The sequence below is a fragment of the Myodes glareolus genome, chromosome 21, assembly GCF_982192425.1.
Source record: "Myodes glareolus chromosome 21, mMyoGla1.1, whole genome shotgun sequence".
Classification (NCBI taxonomy): domain Eukaryota; kingdom Metazoa; phylum Chordata; class Mammalia; order Rodentia; family Cricetidae; genus Myodes; species Myodes glareolus.
In genome coordinates, this window is record NC_142046.1 from 16754512 (window position 1) to 16770311 (window position 15800).

A 15800-nucleotide genomic window follows, 5' to 3' on the forward strand; every position below is an offset into this window, starting at 1 on the left:
CCATGAACCTCAACAAAAGCTGGATATTGTGGCACACACTTGTCAAGGAAGGGGAGACCGGTGGATACCTGGGCTCCCCAGTAAAGACCTGGTAGAGGGTTTCTGAGGAACATCCCCTCACCCTCACACACAGCCACACACCTACACACATGAAATTGCTGAAAATTTTCTCAAGCCAAAATTCACTTAATGATTTTCTATAAAACCCAAGCCAATAACTTAAACATAAATTTCTTTCTTTCTTTCTTTCTTTCTTTCCTTCCTTCCTTCCTTCCTTCCTTCCTTCCTTCCTTCCTTCCTTCCTTCCTTCCTTCCTTCTTTTTTTCTTTGTTTCTCGAGACAGGGTTTCTCTGTGTATCTCTGGTTATACTGGAACTCACTGTGTAGACCAGGCCTCGAACTCACAGAGATCTGCCTGCCTCTGCCTCCCTGAGTGCTGGGATTAAAGGCATGTGCCGTCACCACCTGGCTTTAAATATCAATTTCTAAAATCAAACATTTTAACAAAACACAATTTAAAGATGTATTAGTTTGGTACTTACATACTAAAAAATAAAGATAGGAAAATATTACAAGGCTTTATTTTCCATAATTGAAACCATTGTTTCTATATAAGAGTAAGATTTTGTATGCACAGCAGAAGCACTGCAATTCCACAGAGCAACGCTGCAGTGAAGTCACGTGAAGGACCTTACGTTTGAGTTTAGTGCTGCTGTATTTTTACAGCCTCATACATTCAGTTTAAGAAGCTGTGTTCTAGAGGAATAAAGTAATTCCAATTTTCTTAGAGGACAACCTTCTAAAATTAAAATTTATAGAAACTGGGCTTGAGAAATAGCTCAGTAGTACTCCTTCACATGCAGGAGGACCTGGGTTTGGCCCCTGATATCCATGTCACCACTTGCAACCACAACACTACGGAAGTAGACAGGCAGACAGATACCTGGAATTTGCTGACCAGACAGTATAGTCTAACTGGTGAGCCCTAGGTTCCAATGAAAGACCCTAATCAAAAGACAAGTTAAAAGACTCCTGAGGAGCCACACCCAACGTGACCTCTGGCCTGCACAAGAACACATATATTTATACGAACAATACTCACACACAATCTATAAAATTACTAAGTCAGGGTTGACTCACATTTGTAATCCCAGTACTTGTGAAGTGAAGATAGGAAGGAGGACTTCTCTGAGCTCAAAGTAGTTTGAGACTGAACTGAATAATAGGCAAATCTGGGCTACAGAGGGAGATGCTGTCTCAAAAGAACAAAAATACTGATAATAACACTAAGCTAAAATTATACATTTTAATTATAGAAAATTTGTATCTACATTAAAGAAAAAAATAAAATTAGCCTGTACTAAAGCATGCCATCAGCACAGTAATACCTCAATACTTCCCTTTCTATGCCCAACAAAGCCAAACATGTGGTTTATAAACATGGTGCCTCACTATACTATAATATGCTTTAATCATGCACCAATCAAATGTAAGCATCTCAGTCAATAAAAAATCCAAAAACTATAATATCTCATGAGGTAAAATAGGATTCAGTCAATCAGTTACAACATTATTGCATGACCAGTGTTTTGTTACCAAGTGAGCCTCTCTAAAATAAGCTTCTATACTCATCAGTAGATCCCTTAGCTAATTAAAAAAAAAAAAAAGATCGTAGGAGCAAAGGTGAGTGAATCCTGAGGCTTCAGCATGAACTGAAGAATGCACACCAAGTGTGCCTCTAAGTCGAGGCATAGCAGACACCTGAGATCTGGCTAGACCTGCTATCAACAGATAAAATAGAAAAGCTACTAACAATGCTGAGAGGATGTCTCCCTGTGGGCATTGGCACAGCCCTACTGCAATATGGTGAACAATTCTGGTCATCTGTGGACATGCAATCTATCCCATGGCTACAGCCCCAGGGCACACCTGGCTCAGGGTTCCATCAAGGAACATAGTACCAGGGACTTTTCAAGTCTCAATGTAAGTAGGAGAGGTTAAGGAACTTGCCTGTAGGATTAGAGGAGAAAAGGATGTAGCAGGGTCCAAGCTGGATGGGACAGACATGTGCTGCATGGTCTCTGTAACATTTATAGCTGTATCATTAAAACAAAACCAGAATGTTTCAGAGACTAGATATGATGCATTCACACACTGGATAAGAGAAAAGCCTACCAAACTCTTGGGCTTTCATTACCACTACGGCACATCTCCAAATGGTAACGCCTCTAGTCATCTAGAGAGACCATTACCAGGTATTGGGACTGTACCCGATAACACACCAGGAAAATGTAACTGGGGTCTTTGAAGTAGTCTAGAAAAATACACTTAACTTTGATAGATAGAAGACAAAAGGCAGGGATACTACCTCCTGCCTTCTTTTTAGCTTATGGGGAGTCTGTGTAGACTGAATACTAACAATTACCAAGTTGTGAGGAACCTTGAACTATCCCTGAGAAAGATAAAATTAAGACCATCAGCAGATAATTATTGCTGAGCACTCACTACATATCAAGTTCATCTGCATGAACTAGATGGTAGGCCAACCCTATGAAGAAAATACCACTATCACGTTACACTGGACAACTGGAGACAGGTACAGAGGGCTTAAATTCTTATCTCAAGTTAGAGAGTTAGTAACTGACAAAGTCAGAGCCAGAACACAAGCAGTCTTTCCCAGAAGGAACACCATGTAGGACTACCATATCACCCATGAAATGAACAGTCTGAGATCATTTACCTAGAGGCTCTTTTCTGATCTACTGAAACCCCTTGAGGTCCATATAAGTTACTCAGCACCTCCCCCACACCCATGCAGAATGACTCTGGGACTGGCAAGTACCCAGAGAATTAAAAACCAAGTTTAAAACAAAACCCAAAACCACACATGGTCCTCAAGAACAAAACCGATTGACTCAACCAACTGAAGAGTCAAAAGTATAATAGGAAACTAACAAAGGCGAGAATATTTTGTGACTTCTATAGATCTAGTGGCAAAAAAAGTTGTATCCATGAGTGACCTTCAGGAAGGTCACTTATCTGGGCTCCATTTCCTTAATTGTTAAAGCCAAAGAACAAAACCATGAGGGAATGGACTTGTTTCCAATCACCTCAGACCACTGCCGTCTCTTTAGCTCTCAACATGTACTCGTCCATGGTATCCTGACTTGCAGCTTTCTAATTTTCTAAGATGCCCAAAACCTTATCACAAGATGGTTCTTATTTCAAACCTGCGGACCATCTGAAGGGAGGTGCCCCTCCCATAAACCACCCAATTCCCACAGGACAGCCTTGTTAAGAGCCTAGGAGTGAAGTTTATACAGATCATCTAAAAGTAGGAAAGGGTACTCTTCTTCAGGAAGCTCACTCTGCAGGGAAGGAGAGAGACCAAAGCCTTTTGGTGTACAGTACCCTCTCCCAGCCCAAAGTGCTCACAGTGCAGCGCTGTGTCTTGTTGACAATGACAGCCGCCGCGCTCAGCAGTACCATATGGGATCCACAATTTAGCTCCATTAATGCTCTTAATTTGAAGACATCAAGCCCTAATTACACACTGGGTACTAAAAAGGCAAAAGCCTTCCCTGGTGCCAGCTACTTAGTGCTACTCAGTTGCCGTAACAGCTGGCTGAGGTAGACACAGGCCAAGCGGGCTGTGAGCTCTCTCAGGTGGAAGAGAGCTCCGGAGCAGGAGCCCAAGGAACAATAGGCTCCCTCACCAGCATCTACCAGCAGCTCCTCCATTTTGGGCTGTTTTTTTCCTGGCCCAGGAGAGCCTAAAAGGACACAAGTGCACCAGGGCTCTCTATCTACCAGGCTCATGGAATGTGGGGTGGGGAAAAGTGGGCTCACCTCCTGCTCCATGTTGCCGTGCAGCCGAAGGAATTTCAGTGGCCAGGAAGCAGATGGTAGCTGCTCTGAAGTGGGGGCCCCTGAGCGGCAAGACAGGGTGTGAAGGAAGAGGCTGTAGTGGAACTCTACCAGCTCACAACTTGAGAAAAAGACAATCATCTTCTGATCCTTCTCAAACTACACAAACAGATGGGGAAAGTAAGTACATGGCCGTAAGCATAGATGCCCCTAAAACGAGCACATCTCTAAGGTACATGTACATGCTGGCCCCGATTTGGAAACACAGTGAAACAACCTTTAATTATTAAAAAATACCAACATTGATATTCCATTCCACAAAGACAACAGAAAGGAAAATGACAAGAACCTCAACCTCAAAGAGAAAAACAAATGATCTTTATACTTTGGGCCTGTCACTAACCAGTAACTCCGGGCCACAGTCCCAGGGTGCAGCAGTTCCTAAAGCTATCATTTCATATCCCAGAGTCACTCTATGAATCTGGTAAGCCAATACACCAGGTCTAAGAGTCTACAAGAAATGCCTTGCTCCTGCATGCCTCTATCATCTATGACATTCCCCTGTTAGCCCCAACAAGGTATATTCAACTTTAATGCTATGACCCTCACTGCCCTTAACTCGGGTTCTTCACCACTGTTTTGGAATTCATAATCAACACACATGAATGCACTAACTCAGAACAAAGTTAATTGCCCCTTCCTTTCCTGTTTTGGGACCTTACCTCACTGTTATGTTTACCCACCACAAATGAAATATGTGCTACTTCCCCAAATCTGGCCAGATCTAAGTCACAGTCCTACCTTGCATTTCTGCAGGATGAAGGCTGCAAGGCAGACAAGGCGCAGCTTACTGGGAACCAACACCACATGCTGGTCAAGACTCTCTGGTATGGCAAAGCTGTCCAGCTGGGTACCAATATCTTCCTTAGGGTTGGGCTGGTCCCAAATTTTGTCCAGGACAGAGATACTGACTGGATTGTGCAAACTGATATCAGCTAGCCGTGTTACCCCTTGGATACAGTAAAAAGGACAAAACAGGGTGGTTACATATGCATCCCCAGAGTACCACCTGGGTTTTTCAGGAAACTCAGCATTTTCTAGCCCTCATCAGTTATCTGTACCTCACTTTACCAAAGGTTCTCTACAAAACCTTAGATTAAAACAGTTCCATAGACTTCTTGGCTGCAGATCTTCCTAGGGACTTTACTGAATTAATGTCTACCATTACCCAAAAGAGTGAGGGCATAAAGCAAAAAAAAAAATTTTTTTCTGTTTTTGTTTTTTGTTTTTGGAGACAGGGTTTCTCTGTAGCTTTGGAACCTGTCCTGGAACTAGCTCTGTAGACCAGGCTGGCCTTGAACTCACAGAGATCCACCTGCCTCTGCCTCCTGAGTGCTGGGATTAAAGGTATGTGCCACCACCACCTGGCCAAAGCAGTATTTTTTGATAAAGAAATATTATTTGATCAATAATCCCTTTTCTAGAGATTATCTCTAAAGACTAATGTTTCTTAGTAATATTTTCAAAGTCACGCAGATGACAACTAACTCATAGGTATCATATTGGGGCCTACAAGATCAATTAAATCACACATGGCACTGATCACATCTACACAGTGACTCCTTATGCAGAATGAAACTGGAGAAGCAGTTCTGTTTCCTAAGCTCACTTTCCCATCTGTAAAACAGCCAAGAATTTCTTGCAGGGGTAGAGGAGTCAGAAGGAGCTAGAGAATGTGGACTCTTAATGAAAAAGAAGGGTGCTCACACTAAAACTAGTGCTGAGGAGAGAGCATCACCTGTATGGTGGGACCGACTTCTGCCTCACCATCAGCAAAACCAAACGGTGGCCATCCTGTCTCCCGTGCACCCAGGTGTGTACACCAGCAGTCACTTCACTCCTCCTAGACCTCAGGAGCTGGGCAAGCAGGACAGAGAAGGCTGTCCTTTCCCCCTAAGAGGGGCACCCACTGGCATCAGTCCACAGTTCCTTCTCAACTCACCTTCTGTGAGTGTCGCTGACAGCAAGACATTCTGCCGTTTCTGACACTCAGCATTTACAGCATTCAGAATCACTGTGATGTCCTTCTCAAAACCCAAATCCAAGATCCTGAAGTTGTAAGAGAAGAACTTTAATCCAGGTAAAGAGAAAACCTGACACTACCAGGCTACACAATTGTCTCCAAGATGGCAGGACAAACAGTCCCTTTCTTCCACCTTCCCTGCTTCCTAGACCAAGCTCACCTGTCTGCTTCATCCACAACCAGCCACTGTATTCGGCTAAAGTGAATGTTCTTTGTGGATTTTATATGATCCACCAGGCGCCCAGGAGTTGAGATAAGGATATTTATGCCTTTGCGGAGTCTGTTTAAATAATGTATCATAAAAGAAAATAGGTCAAACAGTATAGCAACAAAAATACAAGTAACAGGTAAGGAGATAGTCATTCTGTGTCCAGCACAAATGTCAAAGCCTCAAGCGAAAACAATAAAAAGGTGAGGTTTCATTCTTCTGTGATTTAGTTACACTGAATCACACTAACTTTACTTTGAAAGAATTTTTAAGCATTTGATCCAATGTTTTTTTTTTTTTCTGACTCACAGATCTTTCTAGAACATCCTGAATAGATGGGCATCTAGCCATTCCTCTTCTTTCTCCTTTTTTTTGAGACAGAGTTTCTCTGTAGTTTTAGAACCTGTCCTGGAACCAGGCTGGCCTCAAAGTTACAGAGATCTGCCTGCCTCTGCCTCCCAAGGGCTAGTATTAAAAGTATCTGCCAGCACTGCCCAGCTTCTTTTCTTTTTAAAGGATCAATTTTTGTTTTGTTTTGTTTTTGAGACAGGGTTTCTCTGTGTAGCCCTAACTGTCCCAGAGTTCGCTCTGTATACCAAGCTGGCCTCAAACTCAGAGATCCGCCTGCCTCTGCCTCTTAGTCAAACCTACCCCCATTTTTCATTTCCTCTCCCCTCCAAACTTTCCCTAGCACATCCTTTTAAAAAAAAATCATTAACTTTCCTCCTCTTCCTCAAACAACCATAATCTCATTATTCTATAGCAGAAGACAGAACACAAATCTTACTTGGCTAGGTTTTCCTGTTTTCAGTCAAGTATGGCAACGTGCCTATGCTTTGGCTATGGAATAAAGTATAAAGAATGTGTAATCACATATGGCACCTTTGGACAGAGATCTATGACATTTTTTGTTACTTCTAAAGTGTAATGGCTGAAGCTCTGGCAACAATCCAATGCTATGAGGTAACCTTGCAAATGGAAGCCTCCACAAGGACACAAAAAGATGGAGAAGCTGCACCCTGCACCCTATTTTTGCTGTTTATAACTGAATCTAACCCGATCAATGTTTTAAGTGTCAAGCTTTATGTTCACTCTCAAGTTACAGACAATTCAAAGAACTGGTGTAACTGCTAAAGTGCCACTTACCCATCTAACAGTTTTCTAATGGCATCCATTGCAAGCTCCAATGCAGAGCCAGGAAACAATGCACTAAGACCTTCCTAAGTATTAAGGAAATTATCATCCTGTTTGCTGTTGCTATTGATTTTAAAGACAGAATCTCATGTAACTCAGGCTAGTCCTGAACCCAGTATGTAGCTGAAGCTAGTCATGAAACTCCTGATCTCCTGCCTCATCCTCCTAAGTACTGGGATCATAGATGCAGGCCCCAAGGTCTAGCTATCTTGTTTTTATAAATCTAAACAGCAAAACCAAACTCTCAATATGTACCAAAAGGAGTCACATGTAGGGGTTCATATCAAACAAGGGGCCTGTGGGGTACTCAGTGGATGGGTTAAGCAGGTCACAGAACTGTCACTAACTATATCAGAAGGGAATCTGTGATAAATAGCACTGTCTAGAGGTGATTGCTGACCTGGCCTGTCTCTGCATGTGAGGACCTGGGACCACAGTAGCACAGGAGACTCTCTTGCATGCGAAAGAACCGAGAGTTATTGAACAAGAAAAACTCCAAGGGGAATAAAGAAACCCGCTTCCTCCTACCTAGCTTTTTCCGATTTCCTCTTCTCTCCGCCCATCAACACTCCAGGGACAATCCAGGTGAACGGCTACATAAAAATACCACATCACAATCAACATAAACTTTTAGCCCCTTCCTGAGAAGCAGAGCTGATCCTAAGTTTCTAGCATAAGCCCGTGTGCAGCAGGGACTTGGACTTTGCAGTGTGTGAGGAGTTTCTGTGCAGATGCAGCCTAGTGGCACCGAGGTACCTGCAGTCATTAGCTGCAGCACTAGACCAGAAGTACTGTCAGAACAAACGTGAGCTTGTGAAATAGCCCAAGTGCTGCTCCCCCATCCCCGCTTTTTCTAATGGTGTCCAAATAGAAAATATATTTCACTGTTGTGCAGGCGGGATGGGGGATAAAAACCTAAGCAAGTGCGCTGGAGAGATGGCTCAGTGGTTAAGAGCATTGCCTGCTCTTCCAAAGATCCTGAGTTCAATTCCCGGCAACCACATGGTGGCTCACAACCATCTGTAATGAGGTCTGATGCAGTCTTCTAGCCTGCAGACATACATGCAGACAGAATATTGTATACATAATAAATAAAAAAATTTAAAAAAAAAAACAAAAAACAAAAAACAAAAAAAAAACCTAAGCAATATACTCCCCACTCTCTATTAGATCACAGAAAGGAAAAATAGACTCCTGGCCAACTTTTGTGGGAGCTGAACCTTGGCTCCGCTGTCTTCTCTCTCCTAAACGCTCTTACAGGTTTTTGCTGCTTTCCCTGGGCTGGGTCTTTAAGTCATTTCAAGTAAAGTGAGCCAACAATAACATTTAACTTGTAGCAACTACTAGCAAAAGTTATGAGATGGGTGGTTGTGGTACACACCTTTAGCCCTAGCGCTCAGGAGGCAGAGACAATTGAACCTCTGAGTTCAAGGACAGCCTGGTCTATAAAGTGAGTTTTAGGACAGCCAAGGCTGTACAGAGAAACCTAGAAACTGTCCTTAGGGAAGCTAGAGACACATTGACGAGACGAGTCAGGAGCCTTTCTCACGTTCTGACAACTTAGACTGTTCAGACTGTGCCACATGGCTCTTCTCACAATGTCAGAAAGGAAGACAACAGAGCCTCACGGCTTATCTTACCCTGAGCAGCTTCTGGATAGTGTCGAAGCTTTGCAGAGCCAGCTGTAATGTTAAAAGTTGGAGACAGTGAGCAGGGCCCTTGCTTCCTTTTCACACTTTTAAAGAAAAGACGATCTAAACTGATCAATTTACAACTGATGTAATTCTACACCTCAAGGCTTAGAACAAGTAATCCTCCAGAGAAAACCCATCCTGGAAATATTCTCTTCTTAAACAGGCTTTGGAATCTGTCAGTTTAGGGAATGAGAGTGAAGACGTCACATATATTTCTTAGATATACAAAAAATAATGTTTTGTGCTCCCTCTGCTGGCTCAAATTCCCAACGTGTCACACAGAAAAGTTCAAGTATAGGACAACAGTGGCCTGACCAGCACTCAGGGAACTTGGCCATGTACTAAGGCTACAGCAGGCTATCTGAAAATAGAGGTGGTCACGTCTACATTTACAAAACCAAACCAGTGACCCCAATGAATATAGGCCAAGGAAATTAATGTAAGTGACAATCATTTAAACACCACCTAAATAGCCCCTACAGAATTTTATCCAAGGGCTGGAGAGATGGCTCAGAGGTTAAGAGCATTGCCTGCTCTTCCAAAGGTCCTGAGTTCAATTCCCAGCAACCACATGGTGGCTCACAACCATCTGTAATGAGATCTGGTGCCCTCTTCTGGCGTGCGGGCATACACGCAGACAGAACACTGTATACATAATAAATAAATAATTTTTTTTTTTTTTAAGAAAAGGAATTTCATCCGAGGTTCTGTGTTGTCCCACATGTCTAGTGTGGGTGGTGGTCTAAGGAAACAATGGGAGTGCTACTAGAGACATCTCCCTGTGTCTGCTCCTTCCGGGACAGAACAGAGACAGACAGAGCAGGCTGGATGAAAGGCTGACCAGGGGGCTGGAGAGAGGGCTCAACAGATAAGAGAACTTCCCACCACAATGTATGTCTCACCATTGTCCAAAGTGCCCAGGGCCGGCCCATCATGGACTGAATCCTCTAAAACCACAAGCCAAAATCAACCTTTCCTTAACTGGCTGCTCTTGCAGAGGACCCAGGTTCAGTTTCCAGCACTCACATAGTGGCTCAAAATCATCTCTAACTTCAGTTTCAGGGATCTGACACACTCTTCTGGCCTTGTGAGCTCTGCACACATGTGGTTCACAGGCAAAACACTAAAAATATAAAATAAAAAAAAATCTAGATAGGGAGGGAAAGCTGTCTGGAAATTTCCATTTTCCTGTAAGTTTTCAATGGAGTCATCTGAAGTTGTCCCTGTGAACACATCTTGCAGCTCTGACAGAGGTGATTTCTACTTAATGCTCACAAAGAAGAATTAACAGTAGCTTCATTTAAAAAAAAAAAAAGGTTGAGTTTTATACCTAAATGTTTTCAGTTATTTTCTTATATTTAAAGTTTAAAAATGCAATTCTTCCCCAAGCAGTGGTGGCCCACACCTTTAATCCTAGCACTGGGGAGGCAGGCAGATCTCTGGGTTAGAGGTCAGACTGGTCTAAAGAGTGAGTTTCAGGACAATCAAGGCTACACAGAAAAAGCCTGTCTCAAAAAGCAAACAAACAAAAAATTCAATTCTTTAAATTCCTTTTGAAGGGTCATTAACTTAAGTATCATTACATTTTTTTTGACAATGAAGAAATGTTTTCTTATACCTAGCTCATTATTTTCAAATAGCACATAAACCTCCCTCCTTAACAGAAATCAGCACAATGGTTCCCAGAAAGAAATGGAAAGCAAGCAAGCATGCACAGTGGCTTGTTTAGCAGGGAAGGAAGTGGAGATAGTACTTCAAGTCAACAGGCCCTCTCAAGTGCACACACAAACCTCACCCTACAAGCTAGTTGCTTACCTCTCTGGTGGGCACTAGGACCAAAGCATAGGGGCCATCACTGCGCTGTTGGTAGAAAAAAATGTCAATGAGAGTGTCAGGTACAGGCTGAGGTAGGAAAGTCAAGTTTTTAATTTGATGCTAGCTTGAGCTTTATGAGATCTTTCCTCAAAGGAAGAAGGGAGAAAAGGAAGGAGGCAGGAGAAAGGAGAGGGAGAGAGAGAGAGAGAGATTAATTCCATGAGGATGACCAACGAATGTCAGACTGAGACAGATGAGATTTATGGGTGGCCAGGTAAAAACATCAGAAACATTTCTATGGAATGCTCACGACACCTACAACGACAGACTACTGTGCCAACAGAGCTGCCCCATTCAACCAAACAGGAGGAAGAAATATGTACAGAACTTGAAAATGGAAAACAAAATTATCATCACAAGAGATGATATCATTTTATCTCAGATGGAGGAAACTATAACAGAATCAGTAAGGTATTTTAGTCAAGTAGCTGATTGCAAAATATAAAATCAATAGACAGTGGGGGCTGGAGAGATAACTCAGTGGTTAAGAGCACTGGCTGCTCTTCCAGAGGAGCAGGACTCAGTTCCCAGCACCTACATAACGGTTCACAGCTGCCTGTAACTCTAGTTCCAGGGGATCCAAGACTCTCTCCTGGCCTCTACAGACAATGCACACATGTGATATACAAGCATAAATGCAGATAAAATATACATTTAAAAAAAAGCCAAGCTGGGCAGTGGTGGTGCATGCTTTTAATCCTAACACTTGGGAGGCAGAGGCAGGTAGATCTCTGTAGGTTCAAGGCCAACCTGGTCTACAAAAGCTAGTTCCAAGATGTGCTCCAAAACAACAAAGAGAAACCTTGTCTTGAAAAAACAAAAAATAAAAACAAAAACAAAAAACAAAAGCCAAGTGAGGTATGGTGGCACACACCTTTAAATTCAGCACTTGGGAGGCAAAGGCAGGCAGATCTCTGTGAGTTTGAAGCCAATCTGGTCACTATAGTGAGTTCCAGGTCAGCCAGGGTTACATAGCAAGATTCTGTCTCCAAAACCAACAAGAAGCAGGTCAGGTGCAGCAGCATACATCTACATTCACTCACAGTATTCAAGAAGTCAGAGCAGTGCAGCAAGCGAGAGGGAATTCCAAGTCCTCCAGGATTACATATCATGATCCTATCTCAAAGGAAAATAAATAAAAAAAAAAGGAAAACCAACCAAATTTCAATGGCCTTCCAATATAAAAAATTACAAAATGTGTGCCTTTAATCCCAGCACTCTGGAGGCAGAGGCTTGCAGATCTCTGAGTTTGAGGCCAGCCTGGTCTTCAGAGTGGTTCCAGAAACACAGAGAAACCCTGTCTCAAAAAACCAAAACCAAACAAGAAACAAAAAGCAAAAAATTACAATCTATATGAAGAACAATTAAAACACATGTGAAGGACATATTTTTTTAAAGGAAAAATGTACCCTCTCCTTCGTGAAGATTCAATATCATAGTGACTGCTCCCTGGATGAGTTAATGACTATAAAGAAGTCCTAACAAATGTGGAATGTGGGTAGCAGAGCTGCACACAGACAATTCCAAGTATCTTTAAAAGTGTAGAAGCCACTATGATACTGTGGGAGCACATCCCCCATGCTGTAACAGGACACTGTGCATCACCACCACCACCCCACCTGACCCCCATGAAGTAACTGGAAGCTGTGCACACACACCCCCTTCATCTTCGGGCAGTAACCGGAAGCTGTGCACTGACACAGAGAAGTCCTAAGAGCAACTGGGGCTGGAGTAGAATCAAATACAGAAAGACTTGTAAAGCAGCTGACCGCCAACTGGGCATGGCTAACCAAACACTATACTGCTAGTGGGCACACACTGGTAAAAGACCCTAACAGATCAACTTTGGCATTACCTATTAAAACAAAACTACAAATTCCACTTCCGGGAATTCCTATATGTACACGTGTGCAAAGAAGCTGAAGAACATTTCACAGACGTCCAGAATTTTAACTGTTGTCTTCTGAACATAATGTATAAATGCCACTCGCCGATATAGGCATGACCCAGTATTTATGACACATAATGGAAGACAGAAGGAGGAGCAGGGATCAGAGCTACAAGAGACCCTGCCACAAAGCAGCAATACAAGCAAACAACAAGAGCAGGTCAATGTGGCACAGTGAGAAACCACCCAAGGCATGACAAGCACAGAACTGCAATTCCAGGAGGACTGAGTGAGGGTGGCTTGGATCACACCCTGTATCAAAAAGGCAAATGACATCATATATAAACATGTGTGTGCTTAGTACAACACAGAAACAAATGACTTTACATAAAAAGGCAAAAAGGAAGTATGCAGTCCTGTTTGACAGATGTGACAGGCTGTTCTTTGAAAGAGACACCCTGCTTCAGGAGGTATCCTGAGAATCTGCAGAAGGCGAGGCTTTGTTTCCACCCAATAGATAAATGGAATTCTTCGAATATCTTAATTTTTCAGACATACTGTATCTAAACAACAATAATAAAAATCCAAAGTAATGTAAAGAAGGTACTGTGTCAATGGTGCCTCTCTCTTCAAGGGCTCAGAGAGCATGAGCAAGCAACTTGTGAGAGTGAAGGATGGGCTCAGCAGCAAATCCAATTAGAGTCTGGCTTTCATGTTCTGCATTGGAAACATTTACTCAGGAGAGGAGGATTTAGAATTCAAACCCGAGTAGTCTATACTCAATACCAACTTTGTGAGACTGCACTGGAGCCCCAGCAAGGAACAGTAAACATGCTAGTACAACAGGATTAATGTGCCACCATGTGACGATAGGAGATTCTGACATTTCAAAAGGTGTTACTACACAGACAAGAAGAAAGAAACATCAATTCCTCACAGGGCGTGAGTACATGAAGCAAGACGGATGTGATGTTAAAAAATCAGAGACAAAGCCAAAATAACTGGGAGAGAGCAAATACTGAAGATGCCTACTCCACGCCAGCCCCTAGGCTGGGAACAGACCAGGGTCCAGAACTAGCTGCTTACGGCTTCCAGGTCCCATCATTTCATGATGAATTACAAGAGTTACACTGAATAGAACTAGAAAACCTGAATTAAATTGATGCTTACAGGGGATAGATGGCTCAGCAGTTATGAGGCTTGCTACTCTTGCAGACATGCAGACACACTCACACCTGTACACATGCACACATATACTTGTCCACATGAGGTGGGTCGCTGTGATTCTAGCTCTACGGATCTGATACTCTCTTCTGAATTCTATAGGACCAGGCATTTTGAACAAACATACATGCAGACAAAAACACCCATGCACATACAATGAAATATACAAATCTTCAAATTGGAACTTAGAAAAACTTCTTTCTTTTTCTTTTTTCTTTCTTTTTTTTTTTTTTGAGATAGGGTCTTGACTGTATAGGTCTAGCTGTTTTTAAAACACCATCCTCCAGAAATACAGACATGTGTCACCACGTTCAGTTTGGAAAACCATTTTGTTTGCTATTTGCTTATTTATTTGTTTGCTTTAGACAGGAGTTCTCCGTGTAACAGTCCTGGCTGTCCTGGAACTCGCTCTGTAGACTCTGGCCTCAACGCAGAGAGCAGCCTGCCTCTGCCTCTCAGGTGCTGGGATTAAGGATGTGTGCTACCATCACCTGGCTTGGTCTACAGAGTGAGTTCCAGGTCAGCCTAGACTGATTCACAAAGAAACTCTGTCTCAAAAACAAAAAATAAACAACCCAACCAGGTGATAGTGGTACACACCTTTAATCCCAGCACTCGGGAGGCAAGGCAGGTGGATCTCTGTGAGTTTGAGGCCAGCCCGGTCTACAGAGTGAGTGCCAGGACAGGCTATACAGATAAGTCCTGTCTCAAAAAACAAAAAAAAACAAAAAAAAAACAAAAAAAAAGTGCACCACCATGCCCACCTTGGAAAACCATTTTTACAAAACATTTCAATCTTTGGTCTTAGTGATCCTGAGCAAATGTACAACCACACACCTGTTTTTAATACTTCTGAATATAAAAGCAGATCTAATCATCGTTTGAAATGGTCATAGTACAGTATTGATGTTAACAGCTAATATTTAGTGACCAACTCCAAATGCTAGGTCTCAACACTTTACATGAGCAGTTTACTCTGTCTTGCCATAACCTGGGAACAAAGGCACAAAAGGATCTGCCCAATTATACAGAGAGTAAATTGAACATGTGCAGGCCCTGGGCTCAGTCCCAGCATTTGAAATAAAACTAAAACCACCACTCAGGCCAGGGTTTGAGCAGAAACTCAACCTGCCAGATGTGTATGTCATCTCATCTCTTGCTCTCAGTGAACATCTAGGAGTGCTGGGCTGGAACTGTAAGATTCACTCCAGCTCAAATACTGTCAAATGCTGCAACTTGATATAAAGAAAAAAACAAACAAAAACCCCTAGCAGAAAATTAGCCTAGAATCTTAAGGGTGAGATCTGGACACAAACATCAGCAAGTTACATTCATTCTCCTCTGATTGTATGCTAGGGACAAGGCTATGCACTCACCATATATGAATCAGCTCTCCATAAAGTTCTTAATGGAATAAAGTCATTTACCCCTAGAAAATAGAATTCTTCCCTTATCTACCTCAGAGAAAAACAATTTGCTGACCCACACTCATATATGTTGTCTTAGTTTCCTTTCTACTGCTGTGATAAGACATCAACCAAAACCAAGTAGGCTTAGTTTACATTCCATCATGAAGTGAAGTCAAGGGAGGAACCTGGAGGCAGGAGTTGATGGCTCCAGGCCAGGGAAATATGTTCAGCCTGCTTTCTTATACCACCCAGGACCATCTGCCTAGGAATGGCAACACACAGTGGGCTGGGTCCACGATGTCATTACTAATCAAGACAACACCCCCACAGACTTGCCTCCAGGCTAATTGGATGGAGG

At 42.6% G+C, this 15800-nt stretch overlaps 1 protein-coding gene across 6 annotated transcripts in view; it reads right to left on the reverse strand.

Annotated features, from left to right (window-relative positions):
• The window catches only part of Ddx31 (DEAD-box helicase 31), a 70827-nt gene that overhangs the window by 44884 nt on the left and 10143 nt on the right, over positions 1 to 15800 (reverse strand). For all 6 annotated transcript variants that reach the window (XM_087899802.1, XM_087899801.1, XM_087899800.1 and 3 more), the window contains exons 7-13: positions 10862 to 10906; positions 8993 to 9034; positions 7881 to 7945; positions 6111 to 6230; positions 5870 to 5976; positions 4669 to 4877; positions 3850 to 4026 (exon numbers count right to left, since the gene is read on the reverse strand). In XM_087899802.1, the coding sequence (XP_087755928.1) occupies positions 3850 to 4026; positions 4669 to 4877; positions 5870 to 5976; positions 6111 to 6230; positions 7881 to 7945; positions 8993 to 9034; positions 10862 to 10906 (765 nt within the window). The remainder of the gene's footprint in view (positions 1 to 3849; positions 4027 to 4668; positions 4878 to 5869; positions 5977 to 6110; positions 6231 to 7880; positions 7946 to 8992; positions 9035 to 10861; positions 10907 to 15800) is intronic.